A 25782-nucleotide genomic window follows, 5' to 3' on the forward strand; every position below is an offset into this window, starting at 1 on the left:
TTCGTGTAGTCGGGTCGGGTATGTCCTCTCCTCTCCGCCCAGCGCCGTGACGTCACCGGCGCCCATTTCATATCCCTATAGACATACAGTAGATGCGCTCGGGTTTTTCCGTCAGCGCTCGGGCGTTTCCGGCGTCCGAGGCCTAACTTAACCTGGCGCCTTCGTGGTTGGGCCGGGTGTGTCCGCGTGCGCCGCTCGCTGGCGGAGGGAGGGCGTCGTCTCCGCCGCCGCTGCTGCTGCTGCTGCGGCTCCTTAGGCTGAGGCCGGGCGCCATTTTGTGTGGTGCAGCAAAAGCAGCCGCCTCGGAGCCGGCGAGCGGAGCGCCTCAGGCCCGCCGTGTACAAGTGACTGTGCCCCGTCCGTCTCCCTCGCCGCCGCCTCCTCCTCCTCCTCCTGCTCCTCCGCCTTTCCCTCCCGTCCATGGCGGTGGAGAGCCCCAGCGTCCCCCCGCCCAGCAGCCCCCATTCTAGCCCCCCGTCCCCTTCTCCGGCCACCGCCGCCGCCGCCGCCGCCTCCTCCTCCTCTTCCCTCAGCCACAACCAAGGCAGCAGCCCGGGCCTCGGCGGCGCCCGGCCGCTCCAACAACAACAACACCATCACCACCACCACCACCACCACCTCCTCCTCCACCACGGGCCCGGCCCGGACGAAAGGTCCAGTACACGCCGATCTCTCTATTTCTGTCTCTTTGGGGGGTGATGGGGGCGGGAGGGAGAGGAGGGGGGCCACGAAGGTAGGTCTCGGATGGGGGGAGAAGGAGCAGCAGGAGGAAGAAAGCTATGGCCACACTGGAGAAATAACCCGGTTTGGAACCGCTTTAACTCTCTTTCTGTCTCAAGGCTATGGAATTCTGGGAGTTGGAGTTGGTTGTGGGGCCCAGAGCGGAGCGAAAAACTCCAACTCCCAGAATTCCATAGCATTGAGACAGAAAGAGAGTGAAGGCATTTCCCTATCAGCCCCCCATTTCTCCTGGGGCTGTCACTACAACAGGCTTTTTGTCCTCCCACTCTTAATGCAGATCCTCATAGTAATGCTGTAGTAACCAGGATAGCCTTTAGCATTTTCAGAGGGGAGGGGTTGTTTTCATGGGGGGGGCATAGCCATCCTCTGAGGCTGAGAGAGTGTCACCCTATGATAGGGCTCTCTTGGCTAGCTTCTTCGAAGGGGCTTTGGCCACAGCTGTCCTCTGAGGCTGAGAGAGTGTGACAAAGTGGCCATTCCCAGAATAAGGGCCCAAGGTGACCCTGTGATAGGGTTTTCATGGCCAGTTTCTTCAAAGGGGCTTTGCCCATGGTCGTCCCTTGAGGCTGAGAGAGTATGATAAATGAGCATTCCCAGAATAAGAGCCCAAGGCCACCCTATGATAGGGTTTTCCTAGCCACTTTCTTCAGAGGGGATTGGTGATGGATGTCCTCTGAGGCTGAGAGAGTGTGACAGAATGAGCATTCCCAGAATAAGGGCCCAAAGTCACCCTATGATAGGGTTTTCTTGGCCAGTTTCTTCAAAAGGCGTTGGCCATGACTATCCTCTGAGGTTGAGAAAGGGCCACTTGCCTAAGGCCACCTTGTGACAGGGTTTTGTTGGCCAGTTTCTTCAGAGGGGTTTGGCCAGGGCCATCCTCTGAGGCTGCTGGGAGAGTGTGACTGGCCCAAGCTCAGCCCATGGGTTTCCATGTGCAATCGGGGGATTCAGACCCTGATCTCCAGAGTCATGGTCCAAGACTCAAACCATTACACCCTGCTGGCAATCTAAAATAAGTCATAGTTGTCCCATTTGTTCCTTCCTCCCCGTCTCCCTCCTTCTCTTGGGGAGGCAGGGTGTTGTTTCCCTACCCAGCCCCCCCAAATCATCATGCACTCTTAATAGTAGCCACTTGGGACCCTCTGAAAGCCAACCAAAAAGAGGAGGCTGCCTGTCTTGGGAAGGGGTCGCCTCATCCGGCCCCCCCTTCTGTCTCTCCAGCCCCCAAAGGCGGGTGGGCAGTGCAGACAGAGTCCCTACTGTTCCGCCTTTGTGTGTTTGTGAGTGTGCGCACGCTTGCACACGCAAGGCACACCTCCCTCCCCAAGGAGTTCTCCTTTTCATGTGACTTGCAGGGGTTGGGTTGGTAAGTAACCTCTTTTATTGACTGCTTCATTTTGTGCCTTGTTCCTTTATTTCCCTGCCACAGACAAAAGGCTGTAAAAGTGAGCAAGCATTTCAATTAAGCAGAGTTCTGCCCCTTTTCTGTTGGTCTGGATTGGTGCTCCTTTCAGGTCTGGTATTGAGGGGAAAGTACAACACAAAAGCACACACTCATCCTTATTTTTTGTTTTGTTTTTATTTTTTAACTGTTTACCTTAAGTCCAAAGTCCTGTTGATATGTTTGCAGGAGGAAACGTTTCCTATCCCCGCCGCCCCTCCAAAAAGCTAAGCACTGTGCAGCTCCAGCTTGGGTTTCCATCTAGAATGTTTCCATCTTCATTCCATTCTGTGGAAAGTGGACTCAGGAGGTTCTGCCTGATAAACAGCAAAGGTCTTTCAGAAAACAACCAGCAGTTGCAAAGTGTAACAAATCACCGTGTTCCCAAAGTCATTGCACACACTCTTCTGTCCCCTTCCCTCTCTTCAGGGTTATGTCTTTTTGGTAAACAGTAGTCATGTACAGTATAAGCACCTTGTTGGCATTCCTTTCCAGTGTCCTGTTGTAAGTCACACAACCTGTGAAAAGTTCCTGTTTGGTTCATCACACAATTTAAGCGAAGCCAAATTTCAATAACTGTCTGTGATGTGCATGAGGCTCTTCCCCTGTTTGCCCAACCCAGTGCTTTCCAAACCAAGTTCTCTGTATTAAACAAGGCCATACACTTTGCCCCTCAGTACAGCGTTCTGTTTATTCTGTGGAGGCAGAGAGACAGTTTGCGAAGGCCACATATTCATTTATGTGAAATGTTGGCCTGTTTATTTTCCGCTGAGTGTGCTTTTCCTCCACCGAGAAATACCAGAAAACATTCACAAAACAAAGGAATAGTGGGAAAGTTGTTTTTTAATTTTAAAAGTGCAACTCAAACGCACAAAATCGTTACCCACCTACTTTTTCCTTAGTGCCCTACTTGCTATGTGGTGTGTCTAATCCAGTGATGGCGAACCTATGGCATGCGCGCCAGAGGTGACACTCAGAGCCCTCTCTGTGGGCACATGTGCCGTCGCCCCAGCACAAAGTTTGCTAGAGTTTGTTACTAGAAAGCCAGAGAGGCATGGCACTTTGCAATAAATAAGTGGGTTTTGGGTTGCAGTTTGGGCACCTCGAAAAGGTTCACCATCACTGGTCCATCTTCACATGGGAATTAGTGACAAAGCTACCTTTGCGACTAGTTTGGCTGCAAATTCTCAGTCCTTTTCCAGTCACTTGCCCACCTCTGGTAGCCAGAGTAGTTTCAGTCATTTGACCATTATGTTTGTAGCCTTGTGTTTCTGAAGCAACTAATTTCATAATGCTCTTAAAATGTGAGTTCTGCCAGCAGCTGTATAGGTTGAATATCCCTTACCCAGAACTTCAAAATCTAAAATTGCCTACATGGATGGCTGTGATAGTGACGCCTTTGCTTTCCGATAGTTCAGCGCACACAAAACTTTCTTCCATGCACACCATTATTGAAAATGTTAGGTATAAAATTACCATCCGGCTATGTGTATAAGGTGTATGCAAAACATAAATGAATTTCATTTGGACTTGGATTCCCATCTCTAAGATATAATTATGCATATGCAAATATTCCCAAATCTGAAAAAAATCCAAAGCATTTCTGTTCCTAAACATTTCGGATAAGAGTGACTCAACCTCACACTTCCAGAGATTAAAGGTATAGCAGTTGTACATTTGCTTGGGACTAGTCTTTCAGCATACTACAAGCTTATTTTAGCTGATGATGCCTTGGCAGTGAATCCCATGTTAAGAAGTTCAGATGACTCAGTAGAACAGGAAAGAGATGATAATGTAGATGGGTTTGAGGTGATACAGAGAGTTGCAGGAGACTTTAGGTACATGCTTAAACTTGGAATGTAGGTTAACATCTCTCACTACTGTGACTTTACAGCTTTAAATGTATAATAATAATTATAAGCATCTGTGTTGAACTTTTCCCCTTCAGTGCTCAAAGCACTTCACACATAGAGTTTCTCCCATTAAGGGAGGCTAGGAAACCAGGGCTTTTGTAAGGCCTGCTGGAGCATTAATTGGAACATAAAGGATTCCAGAGAGAAATGGGAGATCTGTACAAAGACTTTTTCAGCATTTCACAAGGGAGCACATGAGCTACTTGGAAAGTACGAGGTCTCTAGTAGTACCATAGGGACTGATTATTTACCTGGCAGTTGTGTATAATGCTAAAAGGGAAGCGATTTAAAACATGCAGCCCAGTTAAGCATCTTATACTAGTATACCTGGCAAATTGTGGTTGTTTTACAGGGAAAATGGGGAGCATTTTAGCTGGGTAAAGCTCCTTTTCCTCCCACTGCCATCAGTCCTTGGGCTGGCGGAGGCCTGGATGGCACTTGCTGAACTTCTAGTTCTGTTCTATTGCCGGACCCCCCGGAGTCCTGTTCCCTGTTGAATCTGGCACATGGGGGCAGACTTGATTCAGTGGCGTCTTCCAAGAATCCCATGAGTCAGCAGCACTATGTCTGGAAGGAATGATAAAGAAAGAGCAAGCTAACTGCTCAGACACAAATAAGTTCATTAACTGGCAGTGTAAAGACAGCCGTTACAAAGATAGGCAGGATATTAAATTCTCCATCAGAGTAGGCCTCGGTCATTTCATTTCATTTATACCCCCCCCAACACACTCACACACACACACACACACACACACACACACACACTTCTGCCACACATGCCCTTAGGTTTACAATCTAAAAAATACAGTCCCCAAAATACTCCTTAAACCACAGAGTGGATGGATGCATAATGCTTAAATGACTGCTAATATGGACATTGAGGAGCCAGAGCTGAGTGAATGCAGGAGAGGATTGTTTTTGCTGAGTGCTCTCTTCTACAATGCTCTGCCCAAGGATCCTAAAAGCCAGTAACAAGAAAGTTAATTTTTTGTGGGGCAAAGATGAAGTTTTTCAGAAAAAGCATCCTGCATACATCATTACTTTAGGCAGAACCTTTTAATAGTTAACACAGAGTTTTCACCCTTTTCTGTTTATACTTTTGTTGGCCCAAAAGTACTGTTTTTCCTAAGAGGTGCATAGATGATTAAGAGCTTCATGAGTTACTTATGGATTAGGGAAGGCTGTTAGAGTGGTTCCAACAACTGCAGCGGGCCCCTATCCCACCAAGTTTCTCCTGCAAAGAGGGCTTTTCAAAGAGGGCAAAGTGAACTGTGCGCCTGAATCCCAACCACAGCTTTGAAAGTCTAAAGGCTTCCAGCTTTAAGGGAAGTAAGGCATTGCTTCTGAAATCTCCATAAACTATTTGGGTGTCCTCAGCCTGCTGTAGATTCTGATAAAGAGAAAAATAAGTACTAAACCCCTATTAGGATAAAGCATTGACAGGGAGAATGAGGCCCAATTCTGAGCATGTTTATTTAGATGTGAGTCCCATTGAATTCAGGGAGGGCTTATTTCAGTGGAGCTTTATCTACATACAAGTGATCTGGAAACTATTACTCTTTGGGAGCAGGCTTCCTCATTTTCAGATCTGTTTTGTTCTCTGAGATCTTTGCTTGCTGATAGTTTTTTTAGTCTTATATAATGGCAGAAATTAGGTTTTTGCTTGTTGCATTAAAGTACACATAATATGCAGGTATAGAAATGTGCTTTAAACATTCGTATGCTTGCCTAACACACCAGGAGCCATGAGCTTTATTCATGGAGCCATATTACATACCCCAGTTTTGTGGTATTCAAATACGGCAGGCTTGGGCAACATATGACCTTCCCAGAGTTAGACTCCTGTAATCTCTGCTTGTTGGGTGTGTTTGGTAGGACTGATGGGGGCTGCAATTCAGCATCATTGACAGAGTCACAAGTTGCCAATGACTGAAACAAACCTTTCCATCTTTTCTGTTGACATGATAAGATATGGCTGTTATAATTATTCAAAGAATAAAGATGAATATATAGTTTCAGTACATAGAGAGATCTTGTAGCACCTTTCAGACTAACTGAAAGAAATAAGTTGGCAGCATTAGCTTTCATAGACTTCAGTCTATGACCTCAGATGAATTAGTTTTGGGGTTTGTACACCAGATCTTTGTTACAACTGGTGCTTTTTAACTGTTTCATAAACAACATGGGGTAAGAGTGAAGTGTTCAAGGTGCTACAGTAGTATTGAGAGTGGTCAGAAGAAAAATGAATTGTGAAGAGCTCCCAAAGGATCACTCCAGTTAAGCTGTGCATTAAAATGGCAAGTGAGTTTCGGTGTAAGCAAGTGGAAAGCGATACATATTAGAGTTAAAATCCCAACTTCACATCTACCAATGGGACTTGATCTTACCTTGACTGAGCAGGGGAAAGATCTTGGAACTGTGATGGATGGGTTCATGAAAAGATCAATCCAGTGTCCAGCTGCCGTAAAGAAAACAAGTTTTGTTTTTCTCTTGTTTAAAAAGCAAACTCCACATTAGGCAAAATGAGAAACAACAACAACAATAATAATTATAATAGTATTTATGTATAAATTGCCAGTATGGTACTTCACTTATAAAAATCCATGGTGTGATCACATTTAGATAAAGATGGAAATCATTGTGGAGGTTTTTTCCCCCCATCCCTGCCTTCAAGAATGATTTTTTGAAAAACAAAATTATGTTCTTGGCAAACAATATGAGAGTTTATACTCAGTTTTCAATTATTATTATTATTATTGTGAAAAGCCATTTGTGCACGGTATTTGCATAAAAATGCCCTCTGTTCAAAAAACATTGTTTCTAAGCAAAAGTGTCATTTCCACCAGGACCAGGGCTAGTGTTCCTCTGTACATCTGTTGCTGGGGCACATAAGTAGGAGAGCACTGTTGCTCTTAGGTCCTGCTGATGGGCTTTCTGTTGTGGCAGCTGCTTGGTCCCTGTGGAAATGAAATGCTGGACTGAAGGTGCCTTGTTTTGCCTGATCCCGCATTGCTATTCCATTAGTATTCCAGTGTATCAATAGTACTGTGGGCATATTGCAGGTGTACATAGGCCATTGCCTTACTAGGATCAAATAACCTCTACAGATCTTAGTTAATGCTATAGTATACTGCTTTAATCCTGAGTTCTGATTGTCAGATCTAATCATCTATTTGCACAAAAGCAGTGCAAGAGAGAAATGCCTCCCCCCTTTATATTTCGGCACAACCTGGTCCCATCCTAAGTAGTTTAGGATCCTAACTTTGTGTTTTCCCAACTTTCATTTTTCCAACCAGCATAGATATTTAGCTTGATTTTAGATAGAAACACTTTCGCTATTTCTATCTGGTTTGAGGCATCAAGTCAGAAGGTAGAAATTGTTATCCCAGCTATAACATAGATGTAAACTGGTTGCTGTAATCAAGTAAGAATTCATCATCTCAGTAGAGCGAAACCAGAAGCACATAGCATTGCAGCCTTGGGGTTTTTTTGATGGCTTCAGTTTTCTATGCTGAAATTATCTTTCTGTCCTATAATCATGGTGATGGCACACCTGTCTGTAAGTCAGTTCCATTCAAAGTTTTATTTGACTTACTGTGCCTTCGTATTTGCATCCATCTTGTCCTCTCTTGAGCCCCCTTGTTCCCTTTTTATATTCTCATTTTTCTTCCTCATCCTATGCCTGGAAGACCTCTTTGCTTTTACTCTGTATCTCTTGAATCAGTTTCCAGTCCTTTTCCGGATCTCCAAAATATAACCCTTCTACTGATCTTCACCAGTGCTGGTGGTCTCCTGCCCAACTGTCATCGCTTCTCTCCACCTTTCCTCTAGAGCATGTGCTTTTTGTAGGCTTGAGATCTTCCTACCTCTGGCATGACTGACACTAAATACACATAGTAGTAGCTATATGTTGTTGCCATGTATTGATTCTTGCTCTGGCTTAACCAGGATAGAGCCATTTTGCTCCTCTTTAGATCCAGATCTCGTTTGGAGAACGCCAGTCTCATGTGTCTGCTTCATCAGGCTTCAACTGTAATCCATGAGATCATACTGGGTGCTTGTGATGTAATACTTTCCATGAAGCTCATGGTTCTGCAATATAGTAAAGGGGTTGGGGGCTGTGGTGGACCAACCACAAGGCGAGCCATCTCCCCCCCGTATCAGCTTTAACTTTTGAAAGCCCCATAGCCAAATGGCAACCGCGCTGCCTTGCTCTATAGCCAGAGTGAACATGTATGGCAAGCTCAACACTGAAGTTGGCAGAGCCCTGTAACTTTCACTTATAATAATTTTATTCAGAGTTGCTGAATTGCTTTACACACACAGTTCTTGAGCCCCTAAATTTTTGATCACTTTAATGTTTTCATTTGGACCATGTTGATGAATGCTAGCCTAATCTGGCTGCATTCCTAAATAGTGTACGCTTATTAGAGAGCCAGCCCCAGTATGAACACAGTAGGACTTGTCTCTGACCAAGCAGGCATAAGATTGTATTATAAGTCTTCAGTGCCTTTGAAGCTGAAGGCATTAAGTCTTTTGTGTTTATGTCTAAGTGAAAGATTTAGGTGAAGGGATAGGTGCTATCAGAGGAATATGGCTAAAGAGACAAGATCCAGCAGCCCTTGACATCTTGACTTCCATCTTTGCTACAAACACCTGTATACTGCTCTAAATCCTCCTTTTGCTAGGAACTGAGGTGTCAGGTGTTCTTTTTCTTTTGAGTTGTTTCAGAAGTTGAACAGCCAGAGCTAATAAATTGTGTTACCAAATTTGATTCTTAGAAATCACAGTTGCACACTTGCCCATTTGTGGAAGTGTTTCAAATACCGTAACTCTGGAGGTTGCTAGTTGCTTTAGTTCAGTTCTTGTCCAAAGGCACTACTGTCTTTGAAAGTAGTGGCATGCCACAATTATGCCCTCTTGAGTCCCAGAGAAGGAAGTGCCTATGGTTGAATGGCAGAAGTGAATTATGTGCAGGCTTCCAGGAGTGATTTGGCAGGTTTTTGAAGAAAGTCAGTCATGAAGCAGCATTTCTTACACAGGAAATACGCAAAGCAACATCTGGTATTCACTATAAGGCGGGAAGGGCTCTACAGAGGGAAACACAATGCAAATCACTTCTGACTCTTAAACTTTACTTCTTCCCAACCCCCCTCATTGCAAGAAAACAATCCTGTCATTTATAACCATGAAGCCAAAAGGTGGCTGTAGATATACCTAAGTCTTATCAGTGGCTTCCTGCAAGCATGCTGGGTTCTTAACAGAATAGATGTGAGCAGGTATTAGTGTCTTTATGCTTGTGCCATTCGGCTAAAAAGCACTGGAACATCACAAATTGTCCTGGCATTGTTTTTTAATACGCTGCATATGCTGTTAGCCTTTCAGAACTCCTTAGCTGTGTAGTTATTAGAATTCTGACTTAGAATAGGCCAACTGTAATCAGTGGACCTTAACTGACTTATGAAAAATGAACAGCCTACTGATTTCACTGGTCTACTCTTATCTACTCTTAAGTGTGGCTAAGTCTGGATCATGTGTGAGCTTGGATCATAGCCAGTTGTCAAAAATGATACAAGAAGTAGATTCCAATAAAGAACATCGGTTCAGGTTCCTAGACAAATCATAGTTAAAGCCATCAGTTTTTTCCAGTTGTGGGTAGTAAAAGCTGAAGACTTGTACACACCTACCTGGAATTAAATCCCATTGAACTCAGTGGGGTTTATGTCTGAGTAGAATTGCACAGAATGAGGCCTTTGTGTTCCTTTTGTTAAACCTGCTGCCGCCACTGATGTTTTGGAAAGAGAGGGTGGCTCTTGGATAGCAGCAGTAAGTGTGCCTCTGCTAGTATTTATTGGTAGCCACTATGAAATGACTTTCTTTTCTTGATGCTTTAGCCTACATTAGGTGCACATAATTTGAAGGCAACCATCAAAACTACAACTGACCTAGAGAATCAACCTGCTAGTTTTGCTTTTAACTAGAAGAAATCAACCAGACTGCCTGATGCCTGCAGTGCTTCTGCCTTAGCTAGAACAGCAATGTGCTGAGCAGGTGCCAGGATGTTCTGAGACATCTGTAGATCTTTTCCCATTAAGTGCTTGTCACTTTTGTTGGCTGCATAAGAAAACCAGGCAGTAGAGAGGTAGCGTGTACTTTCTGACCTACTTTGCCACCCCAGAATGAGAAACAGAATATACCTGTGTACCTGACAAAGAATTCAAGCAAAGGCCAACCCTGTGCAATGTTCAAACAAATGAAGCATCACATAAGAGTCGACGGATAAGCTTGTTCCCTATGAGAGAGGGGCTGTTGTGACATAGTGCAGACAGGGGTATGGACATAATTCATAGATGACCTGAGGACACTGGTGGGCCAACCACATTGACCTCTCTGGCTTTTTTTCTCTCCCAGTTCCTAACACAGAGAAGCAATGAAAAGGATAAATCTTTTTCAATAAGAAAGAGTGTGATGCTTCCTTGGTGAATGGATTTCTGGTTTTGGACTTAAGGTAGAAGTGTTGGGTAGTTCTAGCAATTTTTATGTTTACAAGGCATGGAGACTTTTAGCTTGAGGTAAAGGAAGGCCTGGGAGCCAGCATGGTACAGTGGTTTGAACATTGGACTATGACTCTGGAGACCAGGATTGGCTTCGCAGCTCGGCCATTTAAACCCACTGGGTGACCTTGGGTGAGTCACACTCTCTCAGCCTCAAAGGAGGTTCCATTCTTGGGAACAGATTCTTGGAGCTAGAACAGTTCTGCAAATTTTGTTGGACTCCAGCTCCCATCATTCACAGACAACATAGTCAGTTGGTGAGGAGTGCTGGGAGTAGTTGGCAGTTAAGTAGTGTCAGAGGTCTCAAACTTTGCTCACTCCTGGGCTACAGCTATATCACTATTGGTGTGTAACCAACAGGCTCAGGTGTAGGGAGGCTGTTCTAGGAAGGAGGTCTAGTTTGATTTGTTTTTTCTGGTGAATAGCGCAGATTGTAATATTGAAAGACATGTGGTACTTGACATTTGCCATATTTTTATTGGAAATTTATCTGAGCTGACAGGTCTCTCTTGCTGTTTACAACCAAGTGATCCTGGTTTGATGTCTTTTCAGGGAGGATGGGGAGCTGGAAGAAGGGGAGCTGGAAGATGATGGGGGTGAGGAGCCCCACGAGGCCTCTGAGTCGCAAGAAAAGAGCCGGAAGGAAAAAAATGAAAAGCATCACAGTGACTCAGATGAAGAAAAGACTCACAGAAGAAAAAGAAAACGGAGGAAAGAGCGAGAGAAGGAGAAACGAAGATCAAAAAAGAAACGGAAATCCAAGCACAAGGTGAGTGAAGCTGAAGAGTGTCAGGTTCAACTGCCTTTTTAGCCTTTCCTTTCGTGCTCGCTCAGCTCTGGGGGCAGAGGTTTGGCAACACAGAGGAAATGCCCAGCACAGGTTGTCTTCCTGCTTTAAGCCTCTTACAGTGCAGCCTTCAGTTCTAAGCTTGGATAGGAGAGGGATCCGGGTCAGCTCGATCCTTATGGGTTCTGCAGCAGCGACCAAGCCTTCTGCCTCTGGCTTAAAAAGGAACAATAGGATGCCAAGAAATAGCAAACACTTTCAGGCAGTCTGCAGAACTCCCATGCCTCCCCAGTCAATGGCAGTAATATCCTCAGCATGTCCACAGCCTTGGACAGCCCCCTTCTTCCTCCCTCCTCTCCTCTTGATGCCCAAGTTGAGGCCTTATGACAATCTTTAACAAATTAACCCTTCTTTGCAGCGCCATGCTTCTTCCAGTGATGACTTCTCAGACTATAGTGATGACTCCGACTTTAGCCCGAGTGAAAAAGGGCACCGGAAGTACAGGGAGTACAGCCCTGTCTACTCTTCGGTAAGAACTGATGCTACAAATACATTTGGCTATTGACAAGAGAATTGGAGTTGGTGCCTAGTAAGAACTGGAGTTTAATTTAATGAAGGTGGCAATGGAGACAATGTTGTTTGTTTCTTTTGGTTTTAAAGCTAAGTGACAATGGACAATGGCCCGGTACATACCGGCCTTTCAGGTGCCCTCGTCACGTGTGAGGGTTGCCTGGGGGGCGGAGTGCCCACACGCCTCGCAACCCTCGCACCTGACAAAGGTATAACAATGGTGGTGCCCTGTATACATGGGTGCCGCCATTATTACGTAAGTCCTGTGTGGCACTTACGTAACGAGTGCACCAGTGGCGCATTAGTTACGTCGCTATCACTGCGTGAAAAGAACCTGCTTTTTGCAGGTTTTTTCCACTGGCAGGAAGCCGCACCAATTGGCAGCTGAGGCTTCCCTCTGCCGGAAAAACAGGTGCCAGCAGGCTGCCCTTTTTGGGTGGTCTGTACCGCGCCTATGTCTACTTTTTTCCTATAGTAAGGATGGTTTGGGAGGAGGTGTTGTCTTACAAGACTGGCAAGAAGGACCATTTGTACTCTATAAAGATTTCTCCTTCAGGAATACAAAGTCATTCATGCATCCATTCTTAATCATATGTCTGTCTGTCTCCAGTCCCACCAGCCATACTCATCGTCTCACGGTCCCCCCAAAAAGGGGTACTCTAAAATGGAGAGCAAGAACTACCCCATGTATGACGATTATGAAAATGAAGGGTATTGTGACTACGAGGGTGAAGATGATGACGACATGGGGAAAGAAGAATACGATGATTTCACAAAGGAGCTGAACCAGTATCGAAGGGCAAAGGAAGGGACACATAGGGGTCGAGGTACATTTCTCCTTCTTCTAGCCTACATCCCAAATTCATAGGACATCAAAGAGGCTGCTTGATGGTTATTTAAGCAGGGAGGCTGAATATGTGTGGAAGGAAGGATTTGTACTCTTGATATTGTTAAATATGTCCCCCAAACAAAAATCTGTGCATGTCCCAAAGTCAGAAATTTTTTGCAAGTCAAAGGGGGGGGGGGAGAAATAAGATGAATGCAAAAAGTCTGAAGATGGAAGTGCATTTACTATCCTTCCTTTCATCACCAGTGAGGAGTTGTGAGATCTTGTCGGTTGATTTCCATGTAGGCTTTCATGAAAGCTCTAAGCATTCTTAGTTTGGCCCATCTAAATTCCAGTAGACATTAGTACTTTGCATTATTCAATATTCTTAATTGACCAACTTTGTCACAACTGCTTTCATCTCCTCTTTAGTACCCAAGATTGTTGGAGGCAAATAGCTTACACATTGTAAACCGCTTAGGGAGTGCTTAAGTCCACTGATAAGCGGTATAGAAATGTACTTGCTGTTGCTGTTTTACTTTGAGACTGTGGGAGCAGGAGTAGCACTGTTAGTCTTTTACAGCAAAAATACAAAGAGCAACTTTGTGACACTTTACAATACAAACAGGTTTTCTTTGCAATAAGCTGTCTGAAGTGGGCTGAAATCCACAAAAGTTTATTTCAAATAAACTCTTTGAGGTACCATAAGTCTCTTTATTACAGTTTTTACTCTCAGTAGTGTAAGTTATTTCATGGAGCCCAAATAGACGACTCGTTGAATTCTTAGATATTGTTTGACACTTTTACTGTCTTCAGTAGACAGACATGCAGGACACTTTTATGTTTTTTCCTGCATAATGGAGAAACCTTTGCACACAATTTTTAGTTTTGTACTGGAGGTTGATCAGTCTTCTTTGCATCACCAGGTGGTCGTGGCCGAGGCCGAGGCTACCGTGGACGTGGAAGAGGAGGAATGAGAGGACGAGGCATGGGCAGAGGCAGCCGTGGTAGGGGAAGAGGAGATCACCCTGATGATGATGATGATGAAATGTATGAAGATGAAATGGAAGTGAGTTTGAAGGACATGAGCTTTTGGAAGTTGGTCAGCTCCTAATTGTGATTGCCAGTGCTGAGTCTTTTTCTCTTTTCTGGCTAACAGTACTGTGAAGGAGAAGAGCCCATGGGTGATGAAGAATATGATGACTACTCCAAAGAATTGAACCAGTATCGCAGAAGCAAGGAAAACAGAGGGAGAGGTATGTGGATCTGGGCTCTGCCAGGCGAAGACTCTTGTCATCTAGAAGAGCCACTGCCAAACAAGCTGGAGAGAGGGCTGAGCAATACCCCATTAACATTTTCTGCTTCTAGGTCTTTATGCATGGCCTTTGTTGGGCTGAGGAACTTGGTGGCCTATGTTTACTTGAAGAGACTTTATACTTCTACGCTTCATTGACAAAAATATTCTCATTTCAGGTTTTGGTCGTGGCCGAGGTCGTTCCAGGGGGCGAGGAGGCAAAGGGATGGGCCGGGGAAGAGGTCACCGTGGCAGAGGCATGGGCAAAGGAGGAATGAATGATGACGATGATTACTATGATGACGACATGGTGAGTGACAAAGCCCCTTCACAAAGATCCTTTAGTCTTATAAACCTGGCTCAGTAGGCACAGAATGGAAAGGGGGAGACATAGATGCTTCATTTGCCTTTTTCTTCTTCTTCTTTGAGATTGAGGAAGGGCTGATAGATTACTAGTTTAACAAGACAGAGAAGTAACTGGTAGATGTCTTGTCTGACCCATGAGGAATTATGTGTTTATTTTTTCATGGGAATCCATTATCCCTGAAGACTCATGTTTGCATTCTAGGGTTGCTAACAGAGCAGACCCTGTCTTTGAAAGTGCAGGTAGCATGAAGTACATTTCACATGCTGCTTAGGATGTGTGTGCTATCTGCAGCTTTTGGACAGAGGCAAGTCACAATTGTAAAGACTTACAACATTATGTTTAGATCCTTGTCATACCTTTATCAGAGCTGATACTAAGATTATTTAGAAAGTTTGCTTAGCATAGTACACAGCAGCTGCTAACTGTGACCAGTCAGAGGGATCACATCTCACTAGTTGTAAAATAACTGGATTGATTCCCGGTCTATTTCTGGGCTTACTTCAAGGGTATTGATCTTAACCATAAAATCCCTAAACAACAAAAGACAAAACAGCCAGCCTATCCCAAGCGACCTGCCCAGCTGCTTCATAGGCCCTGGAGTGTGTCTCCCTGCTGTCTTAGGTGAGGAAGGTGGTATCTGCCATTAGTTGCTCCAGCTTTGGAATTTAGGTCTCAGGAGGCAGGATGAAGAGCTTTTTCAGTGTTTTCCATTGTTACTAGTATGTTTATTATTGCCATGGCCTCCAACTTGTGCTGTTTCATTGTATTTTTATGGATTGTTTTACTTTTAAAATTTGTAAACTGCTTTGGGATGGTTTGACTGAGAAGTAACATATGAATACCACAGATGAATGTTGTGATTCCTTTAGGATGGAGGCGGTGGGAATTACAGGCGGAACGACCATGATAAATCTCACCAGCAATCAGATAAGAAAGGAAAAGTGATCTGCAAGTATTTTGTGGAGGGCAGATGCACCTGGGTAAGTGTTCAGTACTAATTTTCATGTGGCTAGATGTGTAAAATTTCTGGAATTTTGAAACATGCACCTTTTTTGCAGAGGAGACTAAAACTTTTGAGAAATACTTGCTTTCATATCAGATCAAAACAGACGTTGCTGCTTCAGCAACATAAAATGTTTCATGCATAAACTAGCATATAAAATTTTATTGTTTGTCGTATTTATGAAATGTCAAAATAGAGAAATCCTTAGATTTGTAGAAGCAAAACAATGGCTGTCTCTTGTCCTGCAGAGAAAACTGCAAGCTTTTCTCTTCGCTACCTAAGCACATGTATAATGTTTTTTTTCCCTGAAAAGTGGAAAAAAATGAAAACATAAACTGTGTAAATTTTGTCATAAAACAAAAATGAAAGTTTGTCCTTGAAATGTGGGAGGATGTTAGATTGTTCTGAGGCCTTCACATTTCCACATACAGCCATTGAAACACACACTGAAGTTGTGAGTTTTAATCTCAATGCAGAAATTGACATGGGGCATATCTACATTTACCAGAATACTCCTGGCTGCTGCCAGACTATTCTGGCCCCAAATTCCACCTGAACCCCTGCCTTACCTGCTGCTGGTTTTGAGCAAGCTCCAGGCAGCTGCTTTCCCACATGGTTCCTACGAACTGGCCTGTGCTGCCACTGCAAGCGTGAATTCGTCTGAGGTCAGAACAAGGTGCCCAGCAGGGCAGGGATGCCTGCAGGTTTACTGAAGATCTAGTTGGAATCCTGCCCTCTGGTGCAGTTGTGGACAGCAAGATGTAGGGACCATCACTTCTGTTTCTCCTCTAACTTCAGTGGAAATGTTTACACTGATACCACTTCATTTGCAGTCATAACATTATGCTGCTACTGGGATAGGTGCAAACGTGCATGAGCTTAGGATTTCAGATAAGCTCTCCTTTTCTCCTGTCATAGCTCCACACTCTGTCCATTTTTGCTACTTGTATCAGTTGTATAATATGGGTGTCGTAGTTGCACTAGCACTAGCATGACATGTTTTCTTGGGCTCTCCTGGCATGAGGGGCCTTAGCTGTGACCCTGTCGTTGGCCCTTGGAGGCATTGCTAGAGAACAGAGTGGCACTGTGAGATACTCTTCTGGTGGCAATAATTTCCAGAGCAGCCATTATTTCAGATGGGTGGGAGTATTGCTTTTTCTTTGTGGGAAATGTTGATTCATCAGAGGGTGAGCTGTTGAATTGTTCTTTGTGTGGTGTTGAACTGTTAAAAAAATGCCTTGCATGATGTTCTGTTGGCTAATCAAGTGGTCCTTTCTGCATTTTTCTTCACAGGGGGAACACTGCAACTTCAGCCATGATATTGAGCTACCAAAGAAGCGGGAATTGTGCAAGTTTTACATTACAGGCTACTGTGCCAGAGCTGAGAATTGTCCTTACATGCATGATATCCTTTCTGGTTCCTTCTTTGCAGGGCTTGGCTCTTAAGTCCAGCATTTGTAGAGGAAGGCGGGGGGGGGGGGAATCTGTGCTCTTGGTGTGCCTTTCATCACTTGCAAAAACCAAATAGCCTGTTTTCATCTAAAAATTTTGAGCAGGATATCTAACTGTAGAAATCAGCAAGGGTTTCCTGGATGTAACTTATAGCCTCTAATTGCAGATGGCGTGTTGGGATATCTCTTACTGAAAGATAGCACTGACCAGGCCCTAAGTTGAGAAGGAGGAAGGATGTACCACAAACAGAAAGTTGCTCTTGTATTCTATTTTATCCTTTTTGTTCTTGGTATGATTTGCTTTCCTTAATGCCTGGCACGGGACTTCCCTTGTAAGCTGTTCCATACAACTGGGAATTGCATCAATGGTGATGACTGTATGTTTTCCCATGAGCCACTCACAGATGAGACACGGGAGCTGCTGGATAAGGTAAGGGGAATGAGGGTGCTGCTGCTACTCCCACCATCAAAATGTGTTTGTTTTTTTGTTTCTGGCAGAGACTGGCCTTAGCCAGCATGCCCATCAACAGGCACAGATGCTCCAGAATCTGTGCAAAGTGTGGGAATGAGGGGTAGGTGGAATTGGTACTATTGAGATGCATCTCTGTTTCTCACTCATTATAAGTGTTTTTGTTATGATCATTGTTCAGATGTTGGCAGATGATGCTGAAGCAGGAGCAGAAGATGAGAAGGAAGTGGAGGAGCTCAAGAAACAGGGCATCAACCCTTTACCCAAACCCCCTCCTGGGGTGGGACTTCTTCCCACTCCCCCTCGACCACCAGGACCACCAGCTCCGACATCTCCCAATGGTCGTCAGATTCCCAGTGGCCCACCTGCTCCTCCACCCCCGCCTCCACCTCTTCCGCCCCCAGGGCCCCCACAGATGCCGCCTCCACCCCAGGAGCCCCTCTCACCTCAACAGCTGCAGCAGCAGCAGGACATGTATAAGAAGATCCCATCGCTCTTTGAGATTGTTGTGAGGCCCACGGGGCAACTGGCAGAGAAACTGGGTGTGAGGTATGTACCACCATCCTGTGAGGGTAGGGCTGCAGGAGGCCAGTTTTTTGTTTTGTAGGGGAGATGATATCTGCAATTGAGGTGAAACAGATTATCAAATTCATGTCCCTAGCAAAGGGTGATTTTGGTTCAGGCTTTAAAATCCCCGCCCCTTCACCTGGCCATAGATTTTCTGAGTTGTGCTCCTTTTTGACTTCCTGATATACAGCAGAAAGTTATGTGCAGAAGATCAGCCTGTCTTGCTTCTCCCTGGTGGTGAAAAGGGCAGAAAGGTCCCACTTCTTGAGTAGAGTAGCTGTATAATGCTGCTCCAGAGGGGATTCCCTGACACTTGTTGCATTGTTTCTTTTCCCTATAGGCATCCAGGTCCATCTCCACCTCGGTTTTCTGGACCTGGACATCCAGAAATGCTTTCTGACATGCCTCCAGACATGCTTCCGGACATGCTTCCGGACATGTGTCCAGACATGCCAATGGGTCCAGGGATTAACCCTGGCCCTCCTATGGGCCCTGGGCCCCCAATGATTCCCTTTGGTCCTGAGGAGATGCCACCTGGTCCACCAGCACCAGACTTCTATGACAACTTCTACCAGCATCCAGAAGGCTTGGAAATGGATCCTGGCCTGATGCGTAGTCCAGGCAAGTATCTGTTTTGAGTGGAAATGGTAAAGATGTTTGCCTGCTTTGAATGGAACATGTCATTACTTCCAGGAAGGGTTGGCTGGTTGGCTATCCTAGCAGTTTTGGCAGGCTGTGCTAACATGCAACTGACTTGAGAAACCTACTTCTCGTGGAGGCTCTCCCTTGGTGCTTTGGTTAACTCCAATGTTCTCACTGTCTCTTTCCTTGCTCTTTTTTCCATGCCAGAGGGTTATGGGAACTTTGAGGAGATGTCTGAATTGCAAGGAGAGAATATCTTCCCTGACCCAACCCTTGAACCTGATTCTTTTGGTGAAGAAGGAGGGGTCTCAAGACTGCAGAAACCTTCCACCAATGTACCTGACTTCCTCCCATCCACCCAGAAGGCCCTGTATATGCGTATCCACCACAAGCAGCAGGAAGAAGAGGAAAGAGCTCGTCGGCAGGGAGATGGTTGCAAGCAGGAACGTGACCATGAAGAAGGCAAGTGGTTGGATGTTGCCATATTCCCCATGGGCTTGTATCACTACCCACCCACTTTGGACTAGGCAGTTTTCCCACTTTCTAGTGGTCAGAAGTGCTCTCGCCATTAAGCCTGTTTGTCCGTCCATCCATCCATCCTTCCTTCCTTCCTTCTTTCCTTCCATCCATCCATCCATCTATCTTGAGGTGCTTTCAGACATTTCTGCCTGTGCCTGGGAGTATTGTGGTTTTCTTCTGTTCCAGCTGGGGAGAAGGAAATAAGCCTTCACCTCTATGGAGGGCACATCAGCTGTTATTCATGCTTGGTACAGTTCCTATCAAGGCCACAAACCTGTGTTAGAAGTAGTTCAAGCTGTAGAGCTGGAGAGATCATTCACATACCTGACTGATCCTGAATAATCATGCACATGCAAAAGTGGGGAGGAAGATTACCATTTCTCATCCCCAAATTCCGAAAGTTCCAATTAATTTGTAAGGCACATCATCATCAATCATCATCGTTGTTGTTGTTGTTGTTGTTGTTATTATTATTATTATTATTATTTGCATCGGAGAATCTTAAAATGAGGCAGCTCCTGAAGCTTTATTTGACTTTATGCCAACCCTCCTTACTTGTCTGATGATGGGGGGTTGGGTGGGAATAATTTCCTTTCTACATTTCTGGAGAGAGCAACACACACTCCATTTAAGTAAATAACTCCCTTGTGACCTGGCTATCTCAAATACTTGTTCTGCCTTGTTCTTGAATGTAGCAGAAGTGGTGTATGAGTGCTATGGGTTCATGGTTATGATCATTGCTCTTCCAGGTGATACTGGCAATTGGTATTCCAGTGATGAAGATGATGGTAGCATCAGCGTCAGCTCCATCCTGAAGACATTGCGGCAGCAAAGTTCCAGCAGGCCCCACGAAGACGCCACTGGTAACACCGGTCCAAGCTTGGGCAGAAGTGACCCTCGACTCCAAAAGGGTCAGCAATCGGGAAGTGGCCGGCCGGCTGACCCCCGTCTTCTGCGTGATCCCAGGCTTTCGCGAAACCTAGAGCCTTCAGCTCCATCTGGTACTGGAGATGCAGGGCCTACTGACCCAAGATTGGCTCGGCACATTCCTCCCTCTGTCCCAAAACCAGACCCATTGCATTCCAGCCCTACCACTACTGTTCAGAAACCTATTCCAGGTCCAGAAGAGGAAGAAGGAGAAAGGTCCCTCAGAGACAAGCCAGTCACAATCCCCCTAGAGCCATTACCCAATCATACCCTCAGGGACCCGCGCTGCCAGCTGCAGCAATTCAGCCACATCAAGAAAGATGTTGTCCTGCTTATGCCCAATTTTGCCCGCATGATCTTGTGGAGCCCCGAAGATCTCATCCCACTGCCTGTCCCCAAACAGGAGTTTGTCCCTGTCCCTCCTGCTCTCCAGTCCTTGCCTGCTCTTGACCCTCGTCTAAACCGGCCTCAGAGTGCCAGCCTTTCTGATCCCAGGCAACGTGGGGCATCAGCAGCTCCAGTGGAGCCCTCAGCCAGCTCCAGCCTCCCAGACTTTGAGTTGCTTTCCAGGATACTGAAGACAGTCAATGCAGCCGGTGGCAGTCCAGGCCAGAGCGAAAAGCCAAGTGATCCTCGGACGCGGAAGACGCCGTCTGATCCCAGGCTTCTCAAAGCATCTGAGCAGGCATCATCAGGAACCTCAAAGCCATCCGAAGCCGGTGCCCCGGCAGCCACTCCTGTTGCTAGCTCTGAGGCAGCTCCTGGCATAGCTCCCTATGACCCACGTCTGCTTACTGCTGGAGGGCTAAGCCGGGGCACTGGCCAGAGCAGTGTCCTCAGTGGGATCAGTCTCTATGACCCCCGGACTCCTGGCTCAGGTAGCAAGATGGCTGAGTCTGCTGGGGAGGGGAGTCCATCTGCCAAGGGACCTGATAACACCAGCAAAGGCAGCAGAGGGAAGGAGCCTTTGTTTGTGCGTCGGTCGGCCCTGGATCAGTTGGAAGCAGAAAAGCCTAGCACAGAAACTGCCACTGACAGATACAACAGCTACAATCGGCCACGACCCAAGACAGCGGCAGCCTCCTCAACTGCTGCCACTGCCACTGCCACCACAACTGCCTCAGACACTGCCCCGCAGCCTGGTGTCCACAACCTCCCTGTGCCACCCATCTATGGCATGGTGAAGCAGGCCTCCAAGTCTGGGGCGGGCAGCCCATTTGCAGGGAACAGCCCTGCCCAGGAGGGTAGTGAGCTTCAGGACGCAGGCTCCTTGAAGGACGTTTTTAAAGGCTTTGACCCAACCGCCTCCCCGTTCTGCCAGTAGTATTAAAAGACTTGCACATGCAGCCTTGTGTCCAAGAGAAGCCACAGTGTTTGTAACTGTTTTTTATTCCATTAATGCTCCCCTTCATAATATACCTTGTACAGTATATAGATTGTCTGGGTTTCACTCAGTCCTGTAGCGTGTAACTCCCAGCTACATTGTAAACAAGTAATCAGAGTATCTCAAGTAGTGTTAGCCGGTATTGTGTGATGCTCCAAGAGTTCCTCCTTGGACTTTTTTGAGCTCTGCCTAAAATCATTCAATGTCTTTAAATCTTTGAAAATCTGGGCCAGCTCATCCCACCTTTAGCCTTTTTTTTTCTTTTGCACAGTGGGCTATGTCAACCCCACCTGCTTCTCCTTGCCAGGTATTACCTGTGACGATGGAGGAGAGACTGGTGGGGAATAAAATGACTGTTCCTACGTGTAGCTTAAAGGGATGAAGCTGTCAGCCATGCTGATCTGTAGAATATATATGTATCTTCATTTCTTAAACTGTAACAAAGTATGTGTATCATAGCCTTTTTTTAAAAAGCAAAAAAAGCAACAACAAATCTAGTGCAGTGAAAATTACCATGGAGAAGTAACCATGTTGGATTATTTTTGTAATTGTGTTGGATTTTGTTTTAAGTATCTGTCTTTTTTCTGCCATTTCCTTGAAGTTACTGGATTGTGACAAGATCCAGCTGGGCTAGAACAGGGTGCTACACCTGATTGGTGTGTGGCCTCTTTGGGGGGGAACGGATGCGTTCTACCAAAACAAAGTTTGTAGTATTCAAATTAAATTATTAATATCCCTCAGATCTTACTTGTATGTCTTCTGCACTCTTCCTCTAAAAAAAGGCAAAGTCTGCCATTGCCCAAGTGCTGCCTGCATATTGTTATTCCCAATAAAAAGCAGGCAGTTCCACAGGCCTTTTATGGAAGTGGAATGAGGCACTTGAAGCATGCCAGTTGAGAGCATCCTGGTCAAGGAGGGCTCAGGATCTAGCATAGTTTTAAAAGTGGAACTATTGCTGATAACCCTTTCAGTGACTGTCAGAAGAGCAGCAGCTTAGGGGCCAGAAGCAAGTACCAGAGACCCTCTGCCTACCCCTTCAATGAGTCCTTTAGGGGTTGTGTGCACATTATAACCAAGACTTGGGCAGAACCTGATGGTTTGGCAAGGTCCCACCACACAGAGACAGAGACCTGCAAGGTACAGTTCTGGCCCTCAACTGCTACTATCCTGGAGCAGCCTCTTTGGGGAGGCATCCTGTTGTCTTTGTGTTAAAGACACACAGCAAGAAGGGCCCATTGCCTATTGGTGTGGTCCTTCCTACACTTGGCAGGCGATGCTTTTCTCATTACTTGTGTTTTCAAGGCTCTCTAGGCAAGAGACTGCATTCACTCAACACCCCTGATGGTGTGAACAAAAGTATTCACAACTAAGGTGTTAAGGGAGTTGCTTGGAAAGTGTGTCTTTAAAAAAAAAAGCATGGGAAAACATGAGCTGCTACAGCTTGTCAGAACCAAGGCACTTAGCCCCTTCTGCACAAGGAGATTGTTGACTGGTTTCGGGGGTATAGAAAAGGACGATAAGTATTTTGAAAGGAGTACCAGGTCTTTCCCTCCACTTTGAGATTTCCTAGGCAGCCCCACAGTTGCTGAAGGAAGCATATGCTGCAGTTGGGTTCAGCTCCTCAAAAGCTGGAACAGGCAGGTCTGCCCTAGAGAATAGGCACCCGTCTATTAGTGGCAGGAGCTTTAAATATCTTGTATTCTTTGAGGTGGCTAGAGCTGGGGACTTCTCCAGTAGTGAAGAAGGACTGCTTCTTGTTGGCTTTGGTAGAAGTAGGGGAACTCATCTGGCTTATCTCATTTGGAAAAGGTATTTAGAATCTGAAAACAGCTTCTGGAGAATGACTTGGTGTTGAGGTCGAGAGGGTAGGGATGAGGCACAATTCGTGCCTACTCTTAGCAGTGTTTGTTTTAAAAACAAGGTGTCAGAAAGACTTCATTGGTTTCCCCAATGCCAGGACCTTTGCAAGTTCTTCTGTTTCAGGCACACTTATTTCATTTAAATGTTTCTTTCTTGCCTCAAGAGTGTTAAATCCACAATATATGGCAAAAACTGTTTTTTAAGCACAGGGAGGAAGTGCAACCACAGTCTACTAACTACAAACATAAATCCAAGCCAAAATGACCAGCTGCCTCTTCTACAAACTGACAGAAGAGTTTGTAGAGTGTCACTGTTATGGCTCTGCATGCATACACATTGAAATCTGGGTACTCTAGTGCTGCAGCAGGGAAAAGATCTAGGACAGAACTCCTTGCAGCCCCTGAAAACTATTGTTCCCAGGGCTCTTTGGTGGAAGCTATGACTCTTAAACTGGTGTAAAGTTTGTGAGTGTAACTTTAACTAGAGAGTTTCTTTGTGAAATAACTCTGTCTTGTGAGCTTGGTTAGGTATAGATGCTCAGTGAAACTTGTATAATAAATCAGTTTTCTTTTCTTTCTTTTCTTTTTTGATAAAACAGACAAATGTAAAATCCCTTCCGTAACCCATGGATTGCAAAAACTCAAACCTTTGCTAACTGTTGAAGCCTATTGTCTGCCAGAGCTTTATAAAAATGCTATAAAATGTAAATATTGACAAGGGGTTTGTATATATTGTACTGGTATTTTTACAGTGAATTTTTGGTTGCATGGCTCTGTTTACTTCCTTTTTTTTATCACACATTTGTCTTCCAACAATGTCATCCAGACTCAAGTCTCCTCTATCATTGTACTGCTGACATTAAACGATGCAGTGATTTTAAGGGCTGCTGTCTCTCTGCCTCTGGTGTGGAATCACTTCCGATGCTCCTCCTCTCTGGGAGAGAGGTGTCATTACAGTTTTCAGCCAAGGGATGTTTGGCAGAAGCAAGAGACTATGTTTGTGGGGTTGGAGATCTAGAGAATATGAATTTGGGTCCTGCTGTTAACGATGGAGAATACTTAAGAGAATTGAAACAGAGACAGAAGGTGACATTTCTTGAAAATGGTGGTGGCTGCAACACTCTTTTCTGGGGTGCTTTGCCATTCTTGCTGTTGCTGAATCCCTCCCAAGTGTCCAGTCTCTAGTTCTCTGCTGAGAGCTCATGCTGGCAAGCATTTAGCACATTTTTGGTATCCATGATTTTCACAATATGAGTGCTTCAGTCTGACTGGGGCCTGACAGAAACCTGGGAACATCCAGTAAGCAACGGGTGCAGGAGAAAGCCAGAAACAAAAGTGTAAGGGATGCTATCTCAGGAGGAGGAGACCACAACCCATATGTGTGAAACATACCTTTTAAGGTTTCTGGGATGAGCAATGCTTTAAACTAGGGGTGGATTGGGTAAGGATCACCTTGAAGGGCCACATCTCCTTCACAAAAACATGTTTGGCCCCCTACAGCCTCTAGAAGCCATTTGGGATCATTTAAAACCTCCAGGGCCACAAAAATGTCGCCACTTTGCCCACCCTTTTGTTAAATTGACACAAAGTGACCAGAATCTGCTTCTGTTTCTTCTCCAGTAAAAAAAGATATGGAGCATAAGGGATGGCTATCTAAACATCCCCTGTTTCCTTTCCCATTCATCCTCTTTCCATCTGCCCAACAGAGCTGATGAGAATCCAGTTCTAGGTGGGATGGCTCTCCATGGCATGGTTGATAGTGATAGCAGTGGGGCAACCATAGTAGGCTGACAGGTGGGCTGTAGGGACTACAGGTAGCCTTCAGGTTCCTTGCTATTGCTCAAACTAAATCTTTCCCATTCTCTTCTGTTGGTTAATGTGGCCATTGCTACTGAAGTGAGCCAAGGGGTGGATCTCCAGTTGCCTTGCTGTACAGTTTGGGAGAGTCCATCAAGCACAGGACGGTGGACCTGAGTTACTTTATTTTATCCTCCATGTCCTTCCAAATTGGGCTGTGAGTAGGCACAAATGCCTAGGCATGACAGGATTTGGTTCACAAGACCCTGATCTCCCAAATTTGTGAGTTTGGCTGCCCTTTCTTTCAGGCAATAGTGTGGCTGAGCCCAGAGGAGTTCAGGGGTGGAAGTGCTGTGTGGAAACACACTGCTGCTTTTGTAAGTCAGGCCTTGAAAGCACCTTGTTGGACCCTTGCTGTGAGACACCACCTAACACCAAAGTGGTAAGGGGACTCATTCACTGCACATTTCCCTATGAAGATGGCCTAAGACCCCAGCCACCAAATCTCATTGAATGGTGGCCTTCAGTCAATGCACTAACATCTGACTTGCATCTTAGCCCAGCCAGCTTCTCTAAGTGAGTGATCAGGCTTGTCTGTTTCTTCTTCAAACACCCATTTCTTATTTGCCTGACTTCTGCATTGCCACCTAAAAGCTAAATAGGGTTGGAGT

General features: G+C 45.4%; 1 protein-coding gene and 1 long non-coding RNA gene across 2 annotated transcripts; one reads left to right on the plus strand and one right to left on the minus strand.

Moving 5' to 3' along the window:
• The first annotated feature begins 105 nt into the window (after nt 1–105).
• ZC3H4 (zinc finger CCCH-type containing 4) lies at nt 106–24195 on the plus strand. The gene is made up of 14 exons (XM_042439488.1): nt 106–653; nt 11202–11418; nt 11855–11965; nt 12617–12833; nt 13759–13901; nt 13992–14088; nt 14306–14436; nt 15363–15473; nt 16790–16901; nt 17268–17377; nt 17598–17965; nt 18324–18604; nt 18833–19087; nt 19894–24195. The coding sequence occupies exons 1-14, from the start codon at nt 421–423 to the stop codon at nt 21393–21395; spliced, it is 3888 nt and encodes a 1295-aa protein (XP_042295422.1). The 5' UTR covers nt 106–420; the 3' UTR covers nt 21396–24195.
• On the minus strand, nt 2319–8197 carry LOC121915332. Its single transcript, XR_006100692.1, has 4 exons — nt 7691–8197; nt 6483–6553; nt 4423–4662; nt 2319–2499 (listed from the first exon to the last, which is right to left on the minus strand). It is a non-coding gene; the product is annotated as an uncharacterized LOC121915332 (long non-coding RNA).
• Nucleotides 24196–25782: the final 1587 nt, after the last annotated feature.

Source organism: Sceloporus undulatus, chromosome 9 (assembly GCF_019175285.1).
Source record: "Sceloporus undulatus isolate JIND9_A2432 ecotype Alabama chromosome 9, SceUnd_v1.1, whole genome shotgun sequence".
Classification (NCBI taxonomy): Eukaryota; Metazoa; Chordata; class Lepidosauria; order Squamata; family Phrynosomatidae; genus Sceloporus; species Sceloporus undulatus.

What these genes read in the sequence shown, in the direction of transcription:
- ZC3H4 (XM_042439488.1), top strand. Translation starts at nt 421, where the DNA reads ATGGCGGTGGAGAGCCCCAGCGTCCCCCCGCCCAGCAGCCCCCATTCT. An exon ending in TGTATGAAGATGAAATGGAA is followed by an intron (nt 13,902 to 13,991) that starts GTGAGTTTGAAG and finishes TCTGGCTAACAG; the next exon opens with TACTGTGAAGGAGAAGAGCC. An exon ending in CAAGGAAAACAGAGGGAGAG is followed by an intron (nt 14,089 to 14,305) that starts GTATGTGGATCT and finishes TTCTCATTTCAG; the next exon opens with GTTTTGGTCGTGGCCGAGGT.